The 21432-nt window shown below is 42.7% G+C and overlaps 1 protein-coding gene across 7 annotated transcripts in view; it reads right to left on the bottom strand.

The window, feature by feature from the left end:
* The window catches only part of RYR3 (ryanodine receptor 3), a 598353-nt gene that overhangs the window by 330325 nt on the left and 246596 nt on the right, over positions 1-21432 (bottom strand). For all 7 annotated transcript variants that reach the window (XM_070053266.1, XM_070053265.1, XM_070053267.1 and 4 more), the window contains 4 exon segments: positions 14118-14192; positions 11336-11414; positions 4338-4450; positions 3042-3141 (listed from right to left, as the gene is read on the bottom strand). In XM_070053266.1, coding sequence (XP_069909367.1) covers positions 3042-3141; positions 4338-4450; positions 11336-11414; positions 14118-14192 — 367 coding nt within the window.

Here is a 21432-nt window from a genome sequence, read left to right on the forward strand (position 1 = left end):
CCCTTAAGGCATTCGGATATGGCTGAAAAGCCCATGAGAGTATTTCAGGCATGGAAAGCCAAGACATTCTGTTTAAAAAAAAAAAAAAAAAAACCACCTAAATGAAAGATCTCCACGAGTGAGATCCCAGTGGAAAGAACAGGTCATCAAAGAAGGAGGTACCTTTCTCTGAAGGGAGGAAAGAACTTCCACTTTGACTACGACCTTGTCTAAATATGATCAGAGTCGGTGAACTGAAAAGGCTTCCATAGCTATGGCAACTCATGATAAGAGCCTAGGGTGATTACTGATGCCATAAACAAGAGTGAAGAGTGTCAATTTGTTAAGTCAACAACAGGAGTCACTGTGCACTTACTCCTCATGTAGGATCTCTGTCCTTAGTGTGCTGTACATTGTGATTTAATGCTATAACTAGTACTCAAACAGTATTTTTCACTTTGTGTTGCTATGTGGGTGCAAACTGTTGAAATCTTTACTTAATATATGCTAAACTGATCTATATATAAAGAGAATTGAAAATGAAAAAAAATACACACATAATTAGATCACTTGAGGTAGTGTCTTAAACTATTTTGAATGCCTGTTTTAAAGAATACAAGTAAATAGTCATGCCAGCATGCGTTAGTGGATCTTGAATACTGACAGTCTAATAGTCTAGCTCATTTGTTTTCTTTCTAGCCAAGGACAGCTTTTCTGAAAGTTTTCTCAAATATTCAGAGAAATTTTAATGGTTTCCCTCTATGTTATTGTACTGTAATTTCTAGTCATGTCTCTCTCTCTCTCTCTCTCTCTCTTTTTTTTTTTGTATTAAAAACAACTTGTGAGGCCGGCACTGTGGCTCAATAGGCTAATCCTCCGCCTGTGGCGCTGGCACACTGGGTTCTAGTCCTGATCAGGGTGCCAGATTCTGTCCCGGTTGCCCCTCTTCCATGCCAGCTCTCTGCTATGGCCCAGAAGTGCAGTGGAGGATGGCCCAAGTGCTTGGGCCCTGCACCCACATGGGAATCCAGGAGAAGCACCTGGCTCCTGGCTTCGGATCAGCGTGGTGCGCCGGCCGCAGCAGCCATTGGAGGGTGAACCCATGACAAAAAAGGAAGACCTTTCTCTCTGTCTCTCTCACTGTCCACTCTGCCTGTCAAAAAAAAAAAAATACCAACTTGTGAGAGGCAAGCACTTGGCATAGTAGGTACGATGCCACTAGGAACACCTGCATCCCTTATAAGAATGACTGAATTTGAGCTCTGGCTCCATTTTTGACTCCAGCTTCCTACTTATACACATGCTGGGAGGTAGCTGGTGAAGGCCCAAGTGCCTGGGTCCCTGCTGCCCATGTAGGAGACCCAGATGAAGTTCCAGGCTGCTGACTTCAGCCTGGGAAACCCTGGCTGTTGCAGGCATTTGAGGAACCAACCAGCAGTTTGGAGATGTCAGTTTTGGTCTCTCTCTGCATTTCTAAAAAACTAATAAACATTATTTAAAAATATTTTAAAAATCATGACATACTGCCGGGAAATTCTTAACAGCCAATTTATTTAGATAATTAAAAGCCTCAGTGATCATGCTCTTGATTAAATTCTTCATTTCTTGATGGTATGGCCACGTCCCATTTGCAGTTCATCATTTACGGCTCTTGGGCTCCTTTGATCAATATTCTACTCACACAGAGGAAAATGCCAAGTGCTGGTGCCTCACAACTTTTCTTCATGGAAATATATTGGGGCCATCCTCAGGAAAGGGTGAGGATCCCTTACACTCTCCAAGGCTGAAGTGGGTGCTGAAAGGGCATCTTCTACAGAGCCAGATGACTCTAGTGATGAGCCAACCAGGCTTTCTCAGAACAAGGGCACTCAACAGCTCCACAAGAACCTTTCTGACATGATTTGCAAACACTCCTCAATTAATCTCCACAAGCCCTCTGTTGACACTTGAGAAATAATTCTATTCCTAGGGTGAAAATAAAAAACTTGGAGATTGAATCAAAGCTTTTCAGGGAGATTTAAACCCATAGCTTCCTAAATCCGACAGCAAAGAAGAATGGCAACAGACTTAGGGTCTTGGGTCACTTTCGGCATCAAGGGCAAAGGCCAAACAAATTCTGCCTTTTAAAAAGCTTTCCAGAGGTTTCCCAAAGAGTTAAGGATCTGTCATTTCCCGAACACTCGGTGTAGCTAGGATGCCTTCTGACGGTAGGGTATCACCTTGACAGCTCTTATTTTCCCTTCTAGTTTCAAGCATCATAGCACAGAAGGGCATTCCTAGTGTGAAACTGCTAGACACAGGATGAAAAATAGGGCTAACGGCTGATATAGGATTATTTTTAAAAAATTCTCATTTTGCTACAAGGTGCTAGAATGTAATGCAATAACCTATAGGTCACTGACATTCGACTATCCTGCCAGCTGTGGCATTACCTATGTGTTTGCTAAGGCCAGGGTTCTTTATTATGTAATTTGCAAGGTATATAGAGTTTGCCAGCCTCCAAGAAACAGGATGTGGAGACAAAGTTTAATGATCTTATTTCAAAGGAAAAAAATATAATACTGTGAAAATTCTTCCTTACTATGGTCTTCTCTAAATAGAAATGAAAACAAATGACCAAATATACTTTTATTATAAAGGAAGTCCTTCCCCCATAAAGAGATGCTTAGGGAGAAATATAAACAGTGTCACCTTCTTGGCAAATAATTTCTTCTAAGATACCATCACTGAGGTTTGTACATTTGCAACCACTAGCTATAAAGGGAAATGAAAACTCTGAGGGAGAGAAGGTATAATAACTGAGTCCTGGTTGCACACAATGTTAAAATACTAGTGGGCTCCAAAGGAGGAAAAAATGTTAGAATTGTTCATGTAACTGGAAGTCAGGACAGGAAATAATCTATTCTGATATCAGAGAGAAAAAAAAAAAACACATCAGTTGAACTAAAATCCTGCTACCTGTGTAGACATGCGGGTGGGAGCTGGAAAGTAACAGAAAATGTCAGTATATACATCTATAGAGAGTGGCAAGCCCAGGGCTGAATGACTATAATAAAGCACACCTTCTTCGATGCTACTTCCTGAGCAGGTAGGATGTACATTCCAGAGTGTTTGCATAAAGGAGGCATCCACTTGTATGTTGCCATTCGATATCGAGAGATGCTGTAGCAGAAACAGAAATGGGACAGTCTTTCAATTGCTGGTTCAATCTTTACAAAAGCAGCTCACCTAGAATTTCAAAGATCAAATTAAACAGCCTTACTGTCCTCTTGCTCTTTCTACATAGCCTGTGGGAGATTTCTTTAACCAGTCTAGAAGCAGCTTCAAATCGGGCCACTTCATTCTGGGAGGAGAGCTACAGCTGCAGAGGTGGCAGGCAAGCGTTGACTTCATGTCCTCAGCTGAATCCCTGACTCAGTGCGGACTCATAAAATGTCTATGCTTTGTAGGATAAAGAAATTCAGATGGGAAGAGTTACTCCAGCATTTGGACAAGGCAGAGTTAAACCTGCTGACAGGGCTGGCTCCAAGGAAACTGTTGAGAAGCTTATAGGCTAATCTTTGACATTGCTCTAATCTTCAGGCAGCCCCACCAGCAGCCAACGACTTGATGCCCCTCCCCAGCTTCAAAATCTCACCTGCCACGTCCAACCTCTGCAAAGCCCCACACTGAAACATCTCAAACTCTCTTAAGCTGATTTCCCTTTATTCCATTTTTTTTTCTGTCTTGCTCTTTACAGAACAACAGCTAAGCAGTATGATAAAAGCACAGAAATCATAGCTAATGTGTCAATAGTGCCTGGGGCAATTTCACAAAGTTTGCTGGACACAGCACCTTAATCCAAAAGGATAACTTACAGCTAAACTCCAGGCATCATGATTACCGGATGGGGGCAGAATTTAATCACCTCTCAACTATATCCAGCTAAAGACATCTTATCCTACCCAACTTGCTGTGTCTCAGCTCTCCTTGGCCACCTTTTGCTAAAGGGAAAAACTGTGAAAATGAAAGACACCTGTGGCTGGCGCCACGTCTCAATAGGCTAATCCTCCGCCTGCGGGTTATAGTCCCGGTTGCCCCTCTTCCAGTCCAGCTCTCTGCTATGGCCCAGGAGTGCAGTGGAGGATGGCCCAAGTGCTTGGGCCCTGCACCTGCATGGGAGACCAGGAGAAGCACCTGGCTCCTGGCTTCGGATCAGTGTGGTGCGCAGGCTGCAGTGGCCATTGGAGAGTGAACCCACAGCAAAAAAGGAAGACCTTTCTCTCTGTCTCTCTCTCTCACTGTCCACTCTGCCTGTCAAAAAAATAAATAAAATTAAGTTAAAAAAAAGGAAGACGCTTGTGTTAGGTGGTACTTACAAGGTATCTTTCAGAGGACACACTGACGAGGATGAGGTCATCACCAATTCGAACTTTCTCTCCCTCAGATCTCTGTTTAGAAGCAGGATGTATGGTCCACCAACAGGCTTCTCCTACATAAAGGCTCCTTGAGTTAGTCATTGTTTCATATGAAGCCAATGTATCCAATTCTGCCCCTGTTCTCCTTCCCCCTGATAACAACCTTACACACACACACATACACACACACACACAATCTCCAGACTTCAAGTTCTATTTACCTATAACCTTCTCCCAGTCATCCTCCGATCTCTCTTAACCATCTCTACCATTTTCATTTTCCCCAGAGAAATACAGGGAAACAGTATCCTATGTCATAATGTATACAAACCTTTGAGCATTTTTAATTCATATCAAAAATGCTTTCTTCATTCAAATCTTTTTTTAAGCACTGACCTCACTGTTGTGCTGAACACATAAATACGTTTAACTTTGCTCCACACCACCCATGAAATTCTACTAAAACATCAGTAAAGGGATTTTTATAAAGGCCTAAACTTGTAAGGATGCAAACAGGTCAGAAATTCATAGCAAGGAAGAGAAACTGACATTTTAGCAAAGGAAAGCAGATGGATGCTTTTAGCCAGGAGAAAGTTAAAACCCAAGTCTTCTACTAAGAAAATGGAAGAGAAGAAGCTACCAATAAAAACACCCATTTCTGCCAAAGACTCCCTAGACAAGTCCCCGGCATTGGAGTCTGAGATAGGAGCCAGATTGAAAACAGCATGGGCTGAAGGCCTGAAAGAAAATCTAATCCCTAGATCCCTTTTCCTGCCCAGCACAACCAGATGACTTTTTCTCCCACATCACACTGTATGGAAAGTTGAAGCCACGACATGGCAAGCCGCTAATGGCCTGGTCTTGGAAATACCAGGTACTGTGAAGTAAAATTCTCAATGAAAAGAGAATCATTAGTAAAACCCCAGCTCCAACCCTCTGCTTCTGCCTCTCAGCTTTCAGTCTGCCAGTTATGAAGCAGGATCAACCCTGGCTCCCTGAATTCGAGGATTATTTTTTAGGGAAACCGAAGTACCCAAATAAAAGATACTTCAGTGGGGGAGGTGGGGAGGTTTCCAGTGAAATGCCCTGGTCTCTACCAGATCACCCAATGTGAGGCTTAACAGAGGACAAACCAGAGTCAGTTTCCAGTCTTCTTGACAGCCTTGACCTCAACAAGAGTAAGGATGGAGTTTCCCCTGAAATCTGAGAAAACTCTCCAACATGAACAACAGGGGCAAGACAAAAAACAGGGAAAGGGACTTGAAGAAAGCAACGATTATGGAGAACAAAAGAACACCTTAAAATCATATTAGTAATTTCAGAGAATTAATGCAAAGTTACATGCTGAAACAGCTGTAGGAATACAAGAAGTAATCCCTTCAGAAAAGAAAGGAAAACCTGGAAAAAAATGAAGAAACAAAGCTGTTGTAGGATAGACAAAATTGAAAAATTCTCCTAGAAATAAGAATGAAAAAAAAAAAAAACATGTCAGAAGAATAAAAAGAGATGGTTTAAAAACCATCTAGGAGATTTCTACTGCTATGATCTGAACATGATTTGGCTGCTGAATTCACTCAGATATTTAAATCTAAAAGATATAAGTTGATGGTACTAAGAGGGTGGGAACTTTTTTTTTTTTTTTTTTTTTGACAGGCAGAGTGGACAGTGAGAGAAAGAGACAGAGAGAAAGGTCTTCCTTTGCTGTTGGTTCACTCTCCAATGACCGGCGTGGCCGGTGCACTGCGGCCTGCGCACCGTGCTGATCCGATGGCAGGAGCCAGGTGCTTCTCCTGGTCTCCCATGGGGTGCAGGGCCCAAGGACTTGGGTCATCCTCCACTGCACTCCCTGGCCACAGCAGAGAGCTGGCCTGGAAGAGGGGCAACCGGGACAGAATCCAGCGCCCCGACCGGGACTAGAACCCGGTGTGCCGGCGCCGCAAGGCGGAGGATTAGCCTAGTGAGCCGCGGCGCCGGCCGAGGGTGGGAACTTAATCATATGTTTGTGTTTACGAGGCAGGCCCTGAGTGAGGTCTTTAGATTGAGTATGTTCTTGTGAGAGGGTTGGTTACACTACCCTGAGGCCGGCCCAACCACTCTGCTTCCTGGTTAACCAGATGGTCCTTCCTCGGTCTGTGTTCCATGGCCACCACTGCTGCCCTCACCAAATTCCTAATGCATGGGGCTACCTGCTCTTCGACTGTAGGTCTCCAGAACATGGACCCAAATAAATCACTTTCCTTCCTAAATAGCCTCTATTTCATTGTAGTCATTAAAATCTGACTAATATATCCAGAAAGCAAGAATGGAGAAAACAAATTAACAAAGAATGAATACAATTAAAACAGATCTAAAAGCTTTCAGAGTCCCTGGCACAGGGAAGAACACAGACTCACACCAAAATCCATTCCTGTGAGATGACAGGACAGAAAGGATCCACACCAACACATAGAACCGTAGAATTTCCAACACCAGGACAGAAGAGATAATCTTAGTAGCTTTCAAAAAAGAAAAACAGGTCATACACAAAGGATCACGAATCTGAACATAGACTTCTCAACAGCTAGACTATAAACTAGGAGACAGGCTTCAGAAAGCTAAGACAAAAATATATATTCAGTGCAGAATTAAACTAAACTATGAATTACTCATGAAGCTGGAATTAAGCAACTTTTAGATAGTTTACTTCCCTTTTTTAATGTAAAAGCTTCTGGATGATGTGCTCCACCAAAAGGAAGTGGTAAAACCAGGATGGAAAAAAATATAAGATTCAGGGAGCTTGGATTCCAGGAGAGAGACAAGGATAATTTCCTGGATTATGGTAGTTGTTTCTAAAAAAGAAGAAACTGATAGAAAAGGTAAATAGACTGAACCTAATCAGGGGAGATTTTCAGTTCTACAGGAAACATTGGAAATGACTGAATGATTGGACTAAAGGAAATTAAAACCACAAGACAATTATTAACTACTGAAAAACCAAAAAGTAATAAAGTAAAACTGATCATAGTAGATTATGTTGCTCATTTGGAAATGATTAGAAGTTATACCAACATAAATTGTTAATACTGATTTTGGAATTACATAAAAATAGATGTATACACACTGGGAATATGGGAAGAGAAGACAGAAAAGAGTGGCATATAAGAGCTGCATTTTAATCAAAATGTCAATAGATGATACCTAAAATGGAAAAAATTAAAAAAAAAAAAACAGTATCAGCATAGTGTTCTTAAACAAGTGGGTCACAACACCAGGAGGGCTGAAAGTAGATGCCCCAAAGCAGGAATCCAGAGTAGGGAATTGTAGGGCAGGATACCACTATTTTAGGAGCACAATTTTATCTACTTAAACTATGTGTGGGTATTAGTTTGATTACATTTAAAACTATATGAGTAAAGAGCTGACTTTTGCATTTGAAGGACAATGCAATGTTTTAGCTTTTGTGTATTGTGTGTTGTCTGGGATGAACACAGCCCTGAAGAGGTACAATGGGAAGATTATGTTGGTTTCCTGCCACTGTCTGGGCTCTGTAGTCCAGGGATTGAACAGTTCCCCTGAGTGAAAAGGATGCCATGACACCGCAGCTCAATAGGCTAATCCTCTGCCTGCGGTGCTGGCACACTGGGTTCTAGTCCCGGTTGGGATGCCAGATTCTGTTCCAGCTGCCCCTCTTCCAGGCCAGCCCTCTGCTGTGGCCAGGGAGTGCAGTGGAGGACGGCCCAAGTCTTTGGGCCCTGCACCCGCATTTAAGATCAGGAGAAGCACCTGGCTCCTGCTTTCGGATCAGCGCAGTGCGCCGGCCACAGAGCACCAGCTGCAGCGGCCATTGAAGGGTGAACCAACGATAAAGGAAGACCTTTCTCTCTGTCTCTCTCTCTCACCGTCCACTCTGCCTGTCAAACAAACAAACAAACAAAAAAAAAAAAAGAAGAAGAAAGAAAAGGATGCCATGATACATAGTAGTGCTTTTAGTGAATGTGTGTGATTCTTAAAAATATTCTTCCTGAATTCTAAAGGCCTACTCTAAATCTTAAAGATAATAAAATAAGCTTTAAGAAGAAGGACTGAAAGAAGTTTACCAGAACCAACTGCAAGGAGACTATCAGATAAGTCTAGTAATTTACGATCCCATGTGCAGGGAGAACAGTTCCGACTTGCTCAAGAAACTCCCCCCAAACTTTCTCCTTTCACATTCTCCTGGAGATTCAACTCAACTGCTGAACTGTTTTCTTGTTCACTACTCTTAAGTGGCCTCTAAACCAAAAGCACATTCATGGAATTATCCAGATTGGAAACAGGATACTGTTCCGTTTCTGTGTGAATCTTTTCCAGTTCCGAGGAAGAGTAAAAAAAGTTATTTTAGGCTCTAGATTTTCATGAAGACCCAGCCAATCCTTTTGGCAACTGCCTCCTTCCACAGTTGGTTTCTGAGAAGCCAACCTGAACTTGGGCCAGTCCATGAGCTTGCCTGGTTTGTCAGCAGAATTCACATCAAGTTTGATTTTCAGAATTTCGAACAAAGTGCTCAAGAGAGAGTAAAGTTGGTTTCAATTTTTCCTTGATTTTTGGAGGCTCTATTAATTAAGCAAAATTGATTCCTTGAATATCTAACAAGAAAGTTGTATTTCTCAATTTCTTCCCAACTCTCAAAACACACAATCATTAGCCTAGCATAAGCAGAATGGTCATACAGGATTTTCTATGTTCCAAGACTGGTGACGGGTTTTACACAGAGGCCAATTTATATTCAGAGAGAGGGGCACTTGACTCATTTTGTAATTTTCAGCAAAGTTTGACAACACCTTAGGGGAAACTATATTTTTAGAAAAACATTAACTAAAAACAAAGAAGTCTCAAATCAAATTCAAACACAATCTTATTTGGGTAGAGGCAGGTCCCCTCTCCCATGCTGACAAAAATGAAGAGATAAGAGAGTTCTCTTTGGCACTGTTAGGACACCACTGTGCAACACAGAGAAATAGCAGGTGCATGTGCACAAATTCCAGATTCTTTTCTAGATCATCTGTAAAATCAAATGATGTGGAACCTTCCTTTATGAACTGACCAGTCTTACATAGACTTCCATTTGTTGTCTACTCAACGTGAGAACCCACTTCCTGTTTATTGAAAAAAATGCCATGATATTAAAACCTGAATTCATAATAAATTCTTCCTGAAATGTGATCTCTTATCTCTCCACTGGTTTCTCTTTCACTGGCCTGACCAATTTCCATGTCTGGGGCTATAGTATCAGTGCGGGTTCTACCCAGTATCTTTCCAATAAATTTTTATTCTCCTTTTAACTAAAATCAGTTTCTGTCATTTGCAACCAAGATTGGTCCATAGCTCAAGCTTTAAATGGAGCAGAAATTTCATAGGCAATGCAATGCCCTTGACAAGTGGTCAGGTTGTCCATGAATATTTCCAGTCATATGAAACCCTGATATCCTAAGGCCAGCTGCTCCTCTGCTACCTCAATGCAGATGTTACAACATGATTCCTTCTGTTGGGGTGAAATATACCTACTTTAAACATCTGCCCATTGCTCTGTCAGTCTTTGGGATAATCCACAGGAAGTCTGTACCACCTTTGATATTGCAACTTTTTGAGTAATTATAGGTTGTTATCCCGGTCCTCTGTTTTTCATTTCTGGTTCCCATGAGAACCAGAATCACCCTCATCACCTCCTTCCTTAGGACCCTGTTGCAGTTGATTTCTCAACAACATTGCAGTGGATTTGTTTCTAAGAGGAGGAGCGTGGTGGGGACAAGAGGTGAGGAGTCACCACACAGACCCCGGGAGTCGGGTGAAAGTGGGCTTGAGGCAAGCAGTCCACAGACTCGTTTATTTCAGTTAGTACAACAGCTTATATACCCAAGACCAGCCAATTGGTCAAGGGGCGGTCTATGCCCCTACCAATCACAGCCTGTTGCCAGGCAGTTTCGAAAGCCATCTAATCACAGCCTGTTGCCGGGCAGGCTCCATTTGTCATGTGGGTTTCAAAGCCATCCAATCACAGCCTGTTGCCAGGCAGGCTCCGTTGCCAGGTGGGTTTCAAAGCCATTCCTGAGTAACTGATGCTCGCTTGCCAGCAGCCACCTTGGCATGGCCTTCTCTTTCCACCACAGGACCCATCTTTGACTATCAGTACTTTTTACTACACACACACACACAGAAAAGCAGCAGCAGTAGCCAGTGGTTCCCCGAATATACAACATAAACCCTTGGTGGTAGAATAAACAAGTATTTTATTTTTACTACTCTTTCAAGCCTTCTGATTCCATTGCAGAAAATTTTAATTTTTGAACTAGTGTATCACTATCACTTTTCTAATGTTTGCCATTATCTCCTTAATTACCTAATAATGCATTTTTCTTTTCATTGTATTTATATTTTTATGGCAAACATGTCTCCTTCACTTATGGTAAGGACACAGTTCTTTTTCTATAAAATTTTAAGAACAAAATAAGAAAATACAAAGCAAATTAAGGTAAACAATATTAAAGGGGATATACTGACATGACAAAAATAATAACGGTGAATATCCTGACTCTTTGGGAAACACTGCTTTAGACACAGCCTGTTCACTGCTGAGTCAAATGGAACTACCTCGATGTAGACATTATACTTCATTACTCATGCCCTTACTATGCTACCTTTTTTTTTTAATCTGACAGTTATTCAGTATTATTGGTTCTTATCAGGAATGACTTGCCTACTTACTTTCAGAGCTTAAACCTAAAATTTTTTTTTGAACAGACTATGGTTAAATTATGGTCTTTTTTATTCTCAGTCCCTCTGTTTCTAGCATATATTCCTTAGTTCATTCTTCTCTATAATTTTACTAGATGTATTTCTTGACCAGATCGCCTTGGAATTCCAAATATGTAACATATTCAGTGCCCACCTCAGAGCCCTCATCCCAAGAATCCACTGAGCAGAGACCTGGGAAGCTTACTCACCTGTGGCATGCTCCCGCAGACCCACATCAAAGGCAAGTTTATCTGTCTGGGATCTTGATGTAGTCAAACATGTCAGATACTGTGAAAGGAGAGCAGAAGTCAGACTTCCACTGGGTCTTCATCACCACTAGCTAGCTTCCATTTCATTTCAGCAATTAGCTACCGCTCCTTGGCAAGGTCACAGGTGCCGCGCTTTTGCAGACAACTTTTACAGCACGTTTAAAACTCCAGACGTTCTTATCTGATGCCCCAGTTGTTTAATTTATAGGTCCATATGTTTTAGAGATAAATGTGAAATACTAAAGATGCTTTAGTTCAGAGATTCCTGAGTAGCTTTTAAATGGGGAGCAAAATAAATGGGACATAAATGACCAACAATGGAAAAGCTAGATAAATGTTATTTCACAGAAAAGTATGTTACTAAGAGTATTTATCGCAATGCTTAATAACATGGAGCACAGTTTATGATACACTGAACTGAAAAGTAATATGCAAAAACACTTGCATAGTTACATGTAAATGCCTAGAAATCATACTGAGAGGATTTACACCAAAATAACAGAAGTTGTCTTTAGATGGGGGTAGGGGCAGGAAGCCATGGATGATTGCTTCACTTCTATTTATTTTCTAATTTTGAATTTTCTCACGGGATTTATAACTTTTATAATGCTTATTTTTCTGATTATAAAAATACATGTGCAAGTGGAACCTCAAAATGACTTTTAATAATGGCCACAGTGGCACATCCCCAAGTGGGAGGAAGCAACGTACTTGGGATATACTTTGTGCTTGTACTTCTTTTGTTTGTTTGTTTGTTTGTTTGTTTTCATTTTCAATTCTCTTTATATACAGAAGATCAGTTTAGTATATATTAAGTAAAGATTTCAACAGTTTGCACCCACATAGCAACACAAGTGAAAAATACTGTTTGAGTACTAGTTATAGCATTAAATCTCAATGTACAGCACAATTAAGGACAGAGATCCTACATGAGGAGTAAGTGCACAGTGACTCCTGTTGTTGACTTAACAAATTGACACTCTTGTTTATGGCATCAGTAATCACCCTAGGCTCTTGTCATGAGTTGCCAAGGCTATGGAAGCCTTTTCAGTTCACCGACTCTGATCATATTTAGACAAGGTCGTAGTCAAAGTGGAAGTTCTCTCCTCCCTTCAGAGAAAGGTACCTCCTTCTTTGATGACCTGTTCTTTCCACTGGGATCTCACTCGCAGAGATCTGTCATTTTTTTTTTTTTTTTTTTGCCAGAGTGTCTTGGCTTTCCATGCCTGAAATACTCTCATGGGCTTTTCAGCCGGATCCGCATGCCTTAAGGGCTGATTCTGAGGCCAGAGTTATGCTTGTACTTCTAAAGCCTGTAAGAGACAGAAAATCACTGCCTTCTACAGAATCCTAAGTCACAGGCCTTATTCTCAGAGCTGCTCTTAGGAGGAACTAGCCAGAGGGAGCTGATGGGACTCTCTAGGAGGGGCTAACTTCATGATGAATAACATAAGCCTTCACATTTCTACCAGGATGCTAGCTTGAGTTTTCGAAGCCAGGAGCAGTATGCTATTTAAAGTTTTGTTTACCCAATTTAAGGAGAAAAAGAGAAGTGTTGGGTTTTATGAATCTTAGCGGAAGCAGCAGAATCAGAAAGATAAATGATCATCTCTCAAAACCAGGGAATAAAGTACCCCCCTACCAACCCCAATTAAAATATCCCCATCTCTCACTCATACAAACTTCTATTTGGTCATTTTTGCTTTGTCTTTTGCCATGAATGACTACAACAGATGTGTATTCAAGCTGAAAAGGTCAACTTCTTACCAGTACTCAGAAAAAAAAAATGCTGCAATAAATAAATTATTTAAGAGGCAGCTGCTGATCCTGCTGCCAACTTGATAGTTTAAGCTTTGAGAAGAATTTGCTTCATGTTGCAGGTGTAAATGTGTGAAAATAAAGTCTTGAATTAATGCATCCATTTTCCAGTAGGGCTAGAGAAAGAAGACAAATCTCCCTTACACTGACAGCAAGTTTGGGGGACACACTCAGGCATGGAGAGTAAATGCTACATAGAGTGGCACTTACTATACTTGAGGGAGATCATGATAGTCTTAATACTCCTTGCCAGAGATCTGCAGTATCAGTATTTTACAAGCTCTATTTATTTAGAACTCATGAGTTGGCTTCAAGTTACATTGTGTTATCATCATTATGGTTAATTCTGTTTCTAGGAACCTGATTAGCAGTAGCCTGATCAGGTTTCTACGGCTGTTATCTTTCTCCTGCCTCTGGATTAACAGAGTACCTTCTAATGCTTCCAGAATTGAAGGCAACACATGTAAATCCATTTCTTTTAGCTAGGTAAAAGAGGAGAAATATCAGAAAAACCCCATTTGCTTAATTTTTCTCTTCTAAGCTGGTTATCCTTGTATATTAAAGAAATCAGTTACTCCATGGCCCATTGGATCATTCCTAAATTTGACAAATATTTATTGGGCATCTAGTATGTCAAATGCTGTCGCTGGCATAGTCAGAGTTAGTGAAATTTAAAAATGACATGGTTCTTTTCCTCTTGGAGAGGAGAGTGTGTCAGACACTAGTCAAACACAACCATAATTGAATCTGAGGTAATCATGAAGGAAATGCTAAAACAAAACTGCCATATAATTCATTCCCGGACTGGAGCTAACCTGGCATTGTTGGTTTCCTGTATTCCTCCCCTCTCCTTCACCTTTGGCCTCCTCCTTAAACGGGGAAGCAGAAATGCAGATGCACTTACCATTCCGCTGAAAGAGTGGCGCAGAAGAATGGCGTGGCCATAGAGCAGAGTCCTGTGGCCCCCTCCTTGTGCTGCCTGTGGGAACGAAGGTGGGGGAGGGAGAGTGTCAGCACACATCAGATGAGGCTTCCCTGACAGCAAAGCAGCACGAGAATTCTGGGAGACAGACTACAAGGAAAAGACCCACGGCAAAGCTCCCAAGGAATTCATTCTAGAAGCAAGTGGCCGGCCGATGGGCAGGAGACTCAGGACCACAGCCATGCAACATCCTTGGGAGAGGGCATGGAGGACAAACCTCTCCTCAGAGACGGCCCTGCCCAGGATCAGCAGAAACAGGGCTGCTCCACCAGAGAAGCACGTGAATGATATAGGTACTGCTTACCTTCCTTTGAAACTTCGCAGGAGCGTTCAGAGTGAGAGAGAGAAACACACGTGATGTAACTACAGCCTAGCGACAGAGAGGCTGCACGGCGGGCAGATGAACCATCACCCTCTGCACCCTTTCAGACATTCTACCTTCTGCCCACTCACTTCACTGGGTCCTTTTAACACAGATCTCACCAATGAGAGATGACGCTAAGACTTGGGACTTTAAAATGCTAACTAGAAAGAGACCCTTCAGCTGAGAGACCTCCTGGGTGTCTTCTCTGCCTCCCAGGCACCTCCACTCTGTTTGCTCAGTGGCTACTCAAACAGTGGGCAAAGGAGGCCTGAAAGGGAGCCACTTGTGTCTGCTCCTTACTTCTCCCCTTAATTGGTTTCACACATCACTGTGCTGAACTAAGTATCACAGACATGGGACAAAACTGTAATCCATTCTAGTTGTAGGTGAGTAGGTAGCCTGGAAAACCACAATCTACAGAAAGTTCTAGAATTTTCTATCATGAATGTTTTTATCCTCTTACCTAAGTCTTTCCTCCTCGTGCTAACCTGTCCTGGGATAGTCCAAGTTTTTTGCTCATACACCCATTTGGGGAACAAATATTTGAGCATAGGCCCTCCCTTCTACAAATGTGCACAAAACGATGACACACAGACTGAGATAGGAATTGATTACATGAGAGAAATTCTAATACTTTCCTTCTATGCTTCAAAGGCATCTTTTATGGAGTCCATTTTAGGTAGAGCTCTAGACTGGCAGCCAAAAGGCTGTCTGAGATTTTGCTCCTGTCCCACGTCTACCCTCTAGTCACAGCAAAGAGCAATGCAGAGGAAGGGAAATCAGGTGATATTTTCAGTAATTTTATTTCAACTCTATTTGGATTAACAGAATCACTCTATCAAAGAGACGGGTTCTCATGTCACACAACAAGCCTAAAGGAAAAAGATAAATGTTGTAATTAAATATAAATATAAACATGGCTGTGCTTCCCCCACCCCCCACAGCTATGGATATATGTAACTGTTCTCTAGACTAATACTGTGTCAGAATTATAGTGCTCTTCATAATGTTTCCAATTTTCTTGAAATCATTTGCACTAATGTTGATTTCTATGTTTATAAATGTGTCAACAGCTCATGTTAAAATTAGACATACTAAATAATTTTCACATCTTTTCAGAATAACTGAAATTGTCCCGATACACTTCTGTTATTACAAGTTAAATGATGACTCCTGATGGCTTATATTCCCAACTCAGTCCTACGTGTCAAGTTAAATGACTGAATTATGTTGCCTGTTGTTAACCATGGATCACAGTTTCCTCCAGGCAGAAGTCAAGATTCAACAGTTGCCGAGAGGTGGGCATTGCAATAGAGCAGGTTAAGTGCTCCTTAGGTTGCCTGCATCCCATATCAGAGTGCCTGGTTCAAGTCCTGGCTACTCTGAACCAGCATTCCAGCGAATGAGCCTGGGAGGTAGCATACGATGATGGCCAACGTGCTTAGGTTCATGGCACCCACATGGAAGAACTGGATGATTTCTGGCTTCAGACTATCCTAATCCCAATTATTCTGAGTATTTGGGGAGTGGACTAGCAGATGGAAGAGCCCTCATTCCCTTCTGACTGTTTTACTCTTAAATCTTAAAAAAAAATTAGTTGCTGACCTCAAAAGCAGTACTGAAGAACTTGTGCTCCTCTCCTTCTCTGGCACCACTGAGACCTCATGTCCCTTATTGATGGCATGACCACAAAATCAGAGGACTTAAGTGCCACACTCGGATTGCATGTGAAGTCCCTGTGCAGAACCCTAGCATCCTCTCTGTGGGCATTCACACCCCAAATTCTCCCTTCTCGAAGGCAGTGGTTCTCAAAAACAGCTGTACATCACAATCACCTGAACTCCAGGTCCACACTGCTTCATGAGGCCTGAAAATGTGTAATTCTAACCAGTCCCAAGTGTCACTGATGCTGCTGGTCCAGGGACCACACTTTAGAAACCGTGGCCGAAGAGAATAATCCCCTTCAATGCTAGAATGGCACAGAGCCTTTCCTGCAGAGCCTCGGACCACTGTCGTCATGGTGCTGACTCTCTCTGGGTGCACAGCACTTGTTAGGTGCTTTACATACCATCAGAGCCATCCTCAACTTCTTAAGGTAGAGTGACTGCCCTCATCTTGCGTGTAAGGGATATGATGTTCAAAGAGGGTATCTTGCCTTATTTTTTAAAAAAGATTTATTGTCTTTATTTGAAAGAGTTACAGAGAGAGGGACAGAGAGACAGCAAAGACAGAGTTCAATCTTGCATCAGCTACTTCACTCCCCAAATGGCTGCGACAGCCAGAGCTGTGCAATGCTGAAGCCAGGAGCTTCCTCCTGGGCTTCCCAAGTGGATTTCTGGGACCCAGGCACTTGAGCCATTCCCTTGCCTTTTCCCAGGCCATTAGGAGGAAGTCTGATTGGAAGTGGAGCAGCCATGACACAAACCAGAGCCTATAGGGAATGCTGGCATCACAGGGGATGGATTTACCCTTTAAACAATGCTGGGCTTGCCTTATGTTTCACAGCTAATGTGGTGATGGTAGCATTTGAAATTGGGGTTAACATTACAGCCTGAGCTTATTTGCTTCTAAGTTTTATAGCATCCTCATTTACCTAACATATGCAAAATCAGTGTACAAAGCACAGGTAAGAATCCAATAGAAGATACTGCCTCAGCTTCTTCAGAGAGATGAACTGATATAGCTTGGACTTAATGACCTCCAATCACATGACAGCAGGCTAAGTGTTATACAGGAATCACCTCATTTTATCGTCTTCATTAGCACTTCAGAATGACTATATTAATCATCCCCTTTTTAGAGCTGTGCAAACTGGGGCTTGGAGAGATTAATTACCCTGCTAAAAACCATATAGGTTCAAATGTAAAGTCAAGATTTAACAAAGACAAAGACACTTAACCATATGCTACACTATCTCTATTTCTGTGTTTTGGTAGGTGAGATAAGTCTAGTGTATCATAAAAATCAAGTTGCAAATCAGAACAGTATATCCACTAAAAGAAATGAAGATAAAGAGTACTGAAAAGCACTCAGGTCAAAGAGGGTATTCTAAGAAATAATTAAAAGGATATACCAGAATATTCTGGTAGGACCGCTGACAAGGATGAAGGTAGTTCAGAGAGTTTGTGAAGGGGTGGGTATTCAGCCTGGCCGTTAAGTTAAGGTGCTGTGTCTCACACCAGAGCACCCAAGTTTGACACCCAGCTCCGGCTCCTTATTCTAGCTTCCTGCTGATGTAGACCCTGGGAGACAGTGCTCATGGCTCAAGTGATTGGGTTTCCACCACCTAGATGGGAGACCTGGGTTGGGTTTCTGTGCCCTGCCTCAGTCATTGTGGGCATTTGGGGCATGGGCCAAAAGGAGAAAGCTTTCTGTCAATCTGTCTTTCTGCCTCTCCAAAATTAATTTTGAAGTTTGGGGAATATGTTTAAAAGATGTTTATTTTGGTATAAAAACTATTTGAAATCCATTTATGGTTTTTTCATAACACACATTCTTCATGAACTTTTTGAAGACTGCCCATATGCTTCAATTTCAAATTATCTTTGGCATCAAAACAAACCTGTACTTTAATTTCATTTTCTATAGACATTTAAAGTACTCATATTGTTGCTAAGAAAAGTGGAGAACTTGAAGTGTATGTGGGAACCTGCAGACCATTCATCGTAGTGTTGGAGTCAGTGAAAGAAACAGTTGGAAACAAGCTAGGATGTAGTACTGGGCAGTCCGAGCAAGCAGGGCTAAGACTGTTGGGCTCAGAGGGTGGACTTTATTCTATGGCTGACAGGACACTGGAGTCGGCTTTTGAAAGAGGAGTGTCACTGTTAAAGCTGTACCTTAGAAAGGGAGCCCAAACGGAAGGGCCAAGCCATAGGGGCAGAAGAGACCTTTCATTCTGTTTCCATGACTGCATGAGGAGGGGGTGAGTTGACCCATAGTCCTGGAGTCATTCTTACTGCTCTCTTCCTCTCAAACCCCACAGTCAGTCCAAAGCATCTTCTCGTGACACCTTCAAAACACAGTCTGTATCCAACTGCTCAGCGCCCTGCTGCTGCCAGTCTAGTACACTCTGTGGCCTGGACGATCATAACTGTGCTCCCCGCTCTGCCCCTTCTCCTCTGACAGCCCGAGCTGACACGGCAGTCATTGCCCTTCTTTTAAAACTGGAGGTCACTGCACTACTTTCCTGCTCAAAACCAACAATGGCTTCCTGTAACACTTAGTACAAAGTCCTCTCTCCAGGTCCTGCATCAGGAATTGGTAATTTTTCTCCATAAAAGGCAAGACAGCAAATAGTGTAGGCTTTTCAGGCCAAATATGATCTCTGTCATATAATCCTCTATTTTAAACAACCTCAAAATTTTAAAATCATTCTTACATGGCAGGCTGTAGGCATGGTTTAGGCTGTAGGCTGGGTTTAGCCTGAAAGCTGTAGCTTGCCAATCTCTACCCTATAGGTAGAGATTCCTCAAACTCTGACTAACAACAGCATGTTCTCTTACTCCCTCTGCTCCGGAATTAGTCTTCCTCTGTTTTTCAGACACGCGTACTACCACCACAGGGCTTTTACGCAAATGTGTCCCTCTGGTTGGAGAGCTCTTCTTTCCATATCCTTAGGACTAATTTCCACTATTCATTCAATTCTCTTATCATTAGAGAAGCATTCACCAATCACCCATTCTGTAAGAATACTCTTACACTGACTTTTTTTGTTTTACTGCTTTTTACTTGGTATTTAACTGATATGAAATCATGTTATTTTTAAAGACATATTTACCTTTCTCACCCCAGGAACACAAGCCCCATGGACACAGGGTCTTCGTTGTATGCACTGACATATCACTGTCATTTTTATCAGTGCATAGAACATAGGTGGTATACATGAGCTAACGCTTGAAGGAACAAATAACTGGAGGAGGTGTTCCTTTTGTCTCCATCTAACAGATGGGAAAGAGGAGTTATAGAGAATTTAAGACACTTTCCCATGGCTGGCTTCTAATCAGTGAGGCTGGGGTTGAATTTGGGTCTTACTACAAATTCTATTAACTCTTTTCACTGTTTGATATTAATTCTGGAACAGCATTTCGGGAAGGATATATGATACACAGAGGACTGTGTGGACTTCCTCATCAGGAGGTCTAGACCTGAATACCAAGACTTCCTAAGGATGAAGTCCTGTCCTTGCCATGAGTGACCTCGGCTGTCACCACTGACAGAGGAGACCATCTGGGACTCTCAGGACGGGAGCAGGCCAGGGAGCAGGTGGTGAAAGGCTCTGATGTCATATCCAGAGGGAAAATGCTTCACTAGATCACTAGTTCAATAATATCACCTATCATTTCAACATGGATTTCTGTGACAGACACTTCTTTTGGTGGTTCTTAGATGACACTAACTATCAGTAGGATAAACCAGATTCAGCAAACAGGGGAAGGGGGGAGGCAATTCTGCTTCTCTCCAGCCACCCACAAATGCTTTAAAACGTTAGGGTTTCAGATCACAAGGATGGCTTAGAGATCTAAGTTGCACTTTGAGAATCCAAGGGTCTAAGTAATATTCCCAGGCTCCAGGCTGAAAGTAATAGAAGGGAGAAGCTTCAGTGGCCATGTTCCTGGGAGGACTTGCAGGGTATACTGTGGGGAGCAACTCGGACTGGACTGAGTTACTGGAATTAGGACTTATTCTATGCATCTGCTCCCCCACAATATGGCGCTGGGAGAGGAGAAAAACAGCTTCTACACAGCTGCCTCCAGTTCAACCAATAAACTGTAGGACTTGCTCCTGATTGGAGGAGAGCAGCGTACTCGGCGTTTGGGCAGCCGAGTTGGGATTGGCGGAAGAGGACTATAAAGGAGGAGAGAGACAACATGCACCAGGAACATCTAAGAGGAACATCTAAGAGGAACACCTGTGCAGCCCCCGAGAGAGCCGGCCGGTGGTGTGCCGCTCCCCCGCAGAAGTGGGGAATGTGGCAGGGGGAACCGCCCTTCCACGGAGGTGGAAGGGTTGGTAGCCAACCCGGGAAGAACCAGCAGCAAACCCGGGGAGGGCCGAGCAGACGAAAGAACAGCGCAGGGTCCTGTGTCGTTCTTCCACGAAGACGGGGAGCGACAGTATACTGCCATAGGCTGCACATGAATGTGTGTGCTACAGTTCTCTTTCCACATGCCACATCTATTCCATCCTTTAGGATATCCAAGAAAGAGGTCTTTCTATCTAGAGGGCCATGCAAAAACATTTCCTGAACATGCTGGGGCCCCCTGGCATTATCCAGGAGGTTTGCACTTCTTTTGATACAAGTGATGATGAAATAATAATGCTGCTTTATACAGTAAAAACAGGCCGGCGCCGTGGCTCAGCAGGCTAATCCTCTGCCTTGCGGCGCTGGCACACCGGGTTCTAGTCCTGGTCGGGGCACCGGATTCTGTCCCGGTTGCCCCTCTTCCAGGCCAGCTCTCTGTTGTGGGCCGGGAAGGCAGTGGAGGATGGCCCAAGTGCTTGGGCCCTGCACCCCATGGGAGACCAGGAGAAGCACCTGGCTCCTGCCTTTGGATAGGCGCGGTGTGCCGGCCGCAGCGCGCTGGCCGCGGTGGCCATTGGAGGATGAACCAACGGCAAAGGAAGACCTTTCTCTGTCTCTCTCTCTCACTGTCCACTCTGCCTGTCCAAAAAATTTGCTATTGCAAAAACAAAATTAAGTCACCTGATGTACTCAATTAGGAAACATGATGAGTGTACTCATGATAGCTACAAAGTACTAAGTGTTTAGGAACACGTGGAGGTGAATGGAACCCGTAAAGCAAAAGTCAAAAAACTTTACTGTATAAAATAAAACTTGATTTGATGAAATGGAAAGATGTACCCAGTTACAGA

This window comes from Oryctolagus cuniculus, chromosome 12 (genome assembly GCF_964237555.1).
Source record: "Oryctolagus cuniculus chromosome 12, mOryCun1.1, whole genome shotgun sequence".
NCBI classification, from domain to species: Eukaryota; Metazoa; Chordata; class Mammalia; order Lagomorpha; family Leporidae; genus Oryctolagus; species Oryctolagus cuniculus.